The 6,323-nt window shown below is 30.7% G+C and overlaps 2 protein-coding genes across 2 annotated transcripts; both read right to left on the bottom strand.

Moving 5' to 3' along the window:
* Positions 1-1,588: 1,588 nt before the first annotated feature.
* On the bottom strand, positions 1,589-4,727 carry LOC111884537 (pentatricopeptide repeat-containing protein At2g03880, mitochondrial). Its single transcript, XM_023880852.3, has one exon. It carries the CDS (start codon positions 4,587-4,589, stop codon positions 1,713-1,715), a length of 2,877 nt encoding a protein of 958 aa, XP_023736620.1. The 5' UTR covers positions 4,590-4,727; the 3' UTR covers positions 1,589-1,712.
* Positions 4,728-5,052: 325 nt separating this feature from the next.
* On the bottom strand, positions 5,053-6,099 carry LOC111884516 (glutathione S-transferase T3-like). Its single transcript, XM_023880827.2, has one exon. It carries the CDS (start codon positions 6,097-6,099, stop codon positions 5,053-5,055), a length of 1,047 nt encoding a protein of 348 aa, XP_023736595.2.
* Positions 6,100-6,323: the final 224 nt, after the last annotated feature.

Raw genomic sequence — 6,323 nt, 5'->3', positions numbered from 1 at the left:
AAAAATGAGTATGCAAACTCAAACCGTTGTTGTCTCTATTTGAGGTCTCATATATATATATATATATATATATATATATATATATATATATATATATATATATATATATATATATATATATATATATATATATATATCCGATAAGAAATTTTTTTTGGTAGAAAGGTAAGAAGTTTTTTTTCTACATATTTTTTTGACGAACAAAAGAAATGAATCACTAGATGATTCACAAGAAAAAATTCCCCAAAAAACATCTTTATGATTCATTTTTAAGTAAATTAAAAAAAAAAATTCACTTTTGTGACAATTTTAGTGAATAACAACAAAATCATTGTATAAATGAATCATTGAGATGTTTTTTTGAGAATTTTTTTTTGTGAATCATCTTACAAATGAATCATCTAATGATTCATTTTGTTTGTTCGCGAAAAAAATATATAGAAAAAAAACTTCTTACCTTCCTACCAAAAATTTCTTTCTTATTTGATCTTGACTCTCTCTCTCTCTCTCTCTTTATATATATATATATATATATATATATATATATATATATATATATATATATATATATATATATATATATATATATATATATATATATATGTTCAGGTTCATTTGAGACCATTCTAATTTTGTGAGACCGTGAGACCAAATCTAAAAATAATTTTAAAATGCAAAAGAAATGGAAAAATCCAAAAAAAAAATTTAAATATTAATTTCGGAACTTGAATTAACTAAAAGAAATAAAAAAATAAAAAAAATAAAAAAAAATTCTGTTTTTTTTTTTTGAAAAATACGTGAAATATTCTAATAGAATATTACACTGACATATTCTAAAAATTAATTTTAAAATACAGAATAAATTGAAAAATCTAAAAATTCTTTTTTTAAATATTATTTTCGGAACTTGAATTAACTAAAAAAAATAAAAATAAATTCCATTTTTTTTGAAAAATGCGTGAAATATTCTAATAGAATATTACACTGTATATATTCTAAAAAATAATTTTAAAATGCAAAATAAATGGAAAAATCCAAAAATTCTTTTTTTAAATATTATTTTCGGAACTTGAATTAACTAAAAAAAATAAAAAAATGTGTCTCACGGTCTCACAAAATTAGACCGTCTCACATGAACCTAACCCTATATATATATATATATATATATATATATATATATATATATATATATATATATATATATATATATATATATATATATATATATATATATTCCATTAAGAAAAAAATATAGAATAAAAAATCAGAAAAATATAGTAAAAACAAATCATGTATTATGTACACAATTTCATTTTTATAATATTTATTAAAAATGTGAAGGCCAAGCCTAAAATAAAAAATTAATATCTTTTTATTTTTGGGCTTAGAATGGTTGAGACCTAAACAAGATAATAAAGCGAATAACTTCTTGATTGCGAGTGGAACCACAATAACATATAATCAAAACAAAACACACATGAACAAATTGGTACTATTCATGTGAGATGCATACAACTAACAACACCATACAAATAAGTGAATAACTAATGAACAAAAAAAATGACATTTTCTATAGAAACTATTCATATTACCCAAAACTAAATATTTCTTTAGATTGTTCTAAAGAAATCTTGAATTAGTAAGCCAACAAAAAAACATGATTGTATTACACATTCCACCTTCACACACCCATTAACAAAGATTCATCATGTTCACCAATAATCTTGACACGAACACAAACCATCTTTAAAACAATGAAATCTCTTAGCATCACGAATAACAATATCCTTATTTATGATTCTTGAAACAAGCTTCATATACTCATGACAATCTCCACATATTCTCAAATTCTTAAAAATTCTCACCACTTTATTCGAGTTCTTGTTAATTAGCGAAAACCCAAGAGCTAATCTTTCACTATGATGTGAAAGAATTTCACGTTTTTCTCTCTCAGAAACATTATGAAGCACATAATCAAGATTTGGAATGTAACCCATTGAAAAAAGCTTTTCCTCCAATTCTTTCAACTTTTGATGGATTTCAAGTATCTGAAAATGAGAACCATCTTGTGATAAGAACACATGGGTTTGACCACCATGGTCAAGGTCAACCCAACTACACCCTGGTTCCTTTTTAATCCCTTGACTTGACATTTTTGCCCTAATTTTCGCCACTTCATTCCACATCCCTTTGGATGCAAAAATATTGGATAACATAATATAATTAGAATCCACTTCGGGTTCAATTTCAAAAAGCTTTTTTGCAACTTTTTCACCGAGTTCTAAATTCCCATGAACTTTACAAGCTCCAAGAAGTGTCTCCAAAATCAAACTATTGTGAGTTAACTTCATTTCATCAATGAAACTTTCAACTTCATTAAACTTCCCTCCCCTACCAAGAATATCAACCATGAGGGCATAATGGTCAATACTTGGAGTAATTCCATGATCTTTACTCATGGAGTGAAAATATTCTCTCCCTTTCTTTATTAATCCCAAATGGCTACAAGCAGAAAGTATACCAATGAATGTAACCCCATCAAGTGATATACCTTTAGTCAACATTACTTCAAACACTTTCAAAGCTTTATCTCCATATCCATGTTGTGAATATTGATTAATGATTGTGTTCCACAACACTGTGTCATTTGATTCCATTTCTTCAAAGATCATTTCAGCTTCATCAATGGAACCACATTTTCCATACATGTCTAAAAGTGCACTTCCTACAAAAGGGTCATTAACAAAACCATCTTTAATCACAAAAGAATGAATCTTTTTTCCATTTGTGAGGCTTGTGATTCCAGAACAACCTCTTAAACATGCAGCAAGAGTGAACTCATTCGGTTTCACACCATCTTTATTCATTTGATTGAAGTAAAGAATCGATTTTTCCCCTTGATTGATTTGTGCACATCCTGAAATTATCGTTGTCCAAGTGAAAAGGTCAATTTCATTCATCCTATTAACAATCTTTTCTGCATCTTGAATGGATTTGGACTTCACATACATGTCAATCAAAGCTGTTCCAATGTAACAATCACTATCAAGATTCTCTTTTATAACATGACAATGAACTTGCTTCCCGAATTCACTTGTTACACAAGAATGTAGAGCACTGATAAATGTATAAATATTGGGTTTAAAGCCATTTACAAGAATCTCCTTAAAGATTCTTGATCCATGAGAGCTTTCAGTGTCATGGAATCCTGATAAAACTGCATTCCATGAAACTAAATCCTGATGATTCGTTGTGTTAAAGATTCTTAAACCATCATCAAGAGATTTGTTCTTCATGTACATTGTGATCAATGCATTGTTGACTAAAGTTTCGTTTGCAAAACCGTATTTATGAACACAAGCATGAAGAGATTGAGAGTATTGTAAGTCACCTAGTTCTTTAGCAGCAGTGATAATGCTTGTAAAGGTAAACTGATTTGGTCTTATTCCTGATGACATCATCATGGAAAAAAGCTCGGTTGCCTTTTCTTCTTTTCCTTGTTGTTCAAGGCAAGATATGATAGCACTCCATGTTACAACATCTGGAGATTTTATCTGTGAAAACACTTTTAATGCATCATCTGATTTCCCACATTTGGAGTACATGTCAACTAGGCTACAACTTACATATTCTTCATGTTCACATCCACTCACAATTGCCATACCATGTACAAGTTTTCCTGCTTTTAGATTTTTAGAAATCGTGCATCCTTTGAGAATAGTGCATAATGTATACTTGTTAAACTTCATTTCAGTTTCTTTCATTTTACAAAATAGGTTTAAAGCCCTTTGGTCATCACCCACTAGAGCAAATCCATTAAGTAATGAATTCCAAGAAACTGGATTTTGTTCAGGTAAGAAAAGGCAGACCTTTTCTGCATATTCTAGCTCACCACATTTAGCATAAAGATCAACAAGAGCAGAGCCAACATGCCCATCTGAAAAGAATCCAGCTTTAACAATCTCACTGTGTAGCTGCTTACCAAAAGACACATTTAAAGACATACAACAAGCTTTTAGAACAATGGCTAATGTGAATTCATTCGGCTTAATGCCTTCTTCATGCATCTCACGAAACAACTGGAGGGCTTCAGTGCCACTTCCCTCGCCTACAAATCCACTAATAAGAGCTGTAAAAGACACAACATCTTTCTGAGGCATTTCATCTAATACCTGGCGTGCGTCACTCAAACACCCACACTTGGCGTAGAAATTAATCAGCGATACCCACAAATGAGAATCCAATTCGATATCACTTTCCTTAATCTGCTTGTGTATTGATTTACCCTCGTTCAGAGACCGATTTGCAGCACAATCACGCAGACTTTCTGAATACCGTCTTAGTTTCTCTTTATCCCGCTTTCTAGGAACGTTTTTCTTTTTAATGGGTGAATGGGATTTAGGTCTTAGTGAGGTAAGTTGTAAAGAAGTGCAGTAGGAAGAAATTGATGACCTGTTTGTGTAAGACTGATGAGAGTTATTGAAGCGAGAGATGAAATGGGTTTTAGTGAAGGCGTTAAAGAAGAGATTTTTAAGAGGATTTCGTGAGCGACGATGCATTTTAAGAGGTGGGAGTTCAGGAAATTCCATGCAATCGAATATGGTACGAGGAAGAGCACCAAGTGCGCTGCACTGCGCACAAATACGTGGTGTTGGAGCTGCTGAGTTCTTAGGGTGCTACACTGCTGCCGCGCGAACGTGTAATCCCCCGCCAAGTGAACGTGTTGGTGTTTGGGCTTTCTCAAAATAAACTTAGCCATCTCCAATGCATTGAACTCTTAAGAGTTTAATGGATTGCCACATCAGCATTCCACTAATTATACCATTTAACCTATTAAATTCTACATTCCATTAAACTTTTAAGAGTTCAATGGATTTCCACATCATCATTTTAATTTTTTTTATAAATAATATTAATAAATAAAACTAGAATATTACATTAATTAGAAATTCAAAGTTATAATTACTAAATATTAATTAAAGATTACAATTTAGAAATTAAAAGTTACAAATAATATACTAAATAAAAAGTACGATATCTAAAATACAAATTTTACTTCATATTGTATTTTATCTTAATCTCGTCACAACGATTTCTCCAAATTTCACGTCCATCTTCTGACATGGTAGTGGGATCCATGAAAATGATTGAAATTTCATCATTCTTTACCTTTTCTTCTTTAATCTTCATCTTTCTTTCTTTCAATGCATTTTTCATATCCAAAGAGTTTTGATAGCGTTCAAAAGTCTTTTTATTTTCTTCTATATGTTTTTCAAGTATTTCATCAAGCCTATTACCAGATGACGAAGTGGAATTGGTAGCTTTCCCTTTTGCTGCTTTTTTTGCTGCATTCCTACCAACTGGACGAGTTGTAATTTCATCATTATCCAGGTTAATGAAAGATTCTGTATTTGATGAAGACATAGATGCCCCAGATGCAGTGCTTGAACCTTTCCATTTCTGTTCATTTTTAACGATATTCCAAATATGTTCGTGCCTAAAATCGGCACCATATCTAGCATGATAATGCTCAAAAGTTGCACGTTTGAGATCATCCTCAGACCATCCACTGAGGTGTTGACTTTTCAACACTATATACATTTGATTAAATGCAACTGCAAATGGGTTCATGTAATGCCAATGCGTTTTGAGGTTGGCTTGAGTTCTTGCAACGTTCGACGTGTTGCTTTTTTCATAGTATGCAATAATTCGTCTCCAGAACTCTTTATCACGTTGTTGACTTCCAGTAATGCTATCTTCTGAAATTTGTAGCCAAGCTTTTGCCAACAACATTTCTTCTTCTTTGCTCCAGTAGGTTTTTTTATTTTTTTGTCGTTTGTTGGTAGGAGTTTCTGTTGGTGTTGGCTCATTTTCTGGAATATGGGGAGGATCCGGGCTGGTAGAATCTGGGTATGCATTTTGGTATGAATGTTGTGAATGATTATTTGGATTTGGGTATGGATATTGCGGAAAATTGTTTGGACTTGGATATGGATATTGTAGATGATTGTTTGGATTTGGGTATGGATGTTGTGGATGATTGTTTGGATTTTCGGGATCATAAGAAGATAACAAGTGTGTATAGTAATTCGGATTCATGATTGGTGTATCAGATGGTTGGTAGGTGTGAATGAGAATATAATATGTTCGTCTTTATTTATAGAGTTGAACATCTTGTATGCATTTGCCTTTAATTTGGATTTCATTCCACTTTAATAAAAAATATGAAGTAACTTAATAAATTAAATTATTGAATATAAAATAAAATAAAGTATGATATATATAGTTTATTGTAAAAAAAAATATTAAATATTACTTTTTAT

Source organism: Lactuca sativa, chromosome 9 (genome assembly GCF_002870075.4).
Source record: "Lactuca sativa cultivar Salinas chromosome 9, Lsat_Salinas_v11, whole genome shotgun sequence".
Classification (NCBI taxonomy): Eukaryota; Viridiplantae; Streptophyta; class Magnoliopsida; order Asterales; family Asteraceae; genus Lactuca; species Lactuca sativa.
This window is presented reverse-complemented; position numbering and strand designations above follow the sequence as displayed.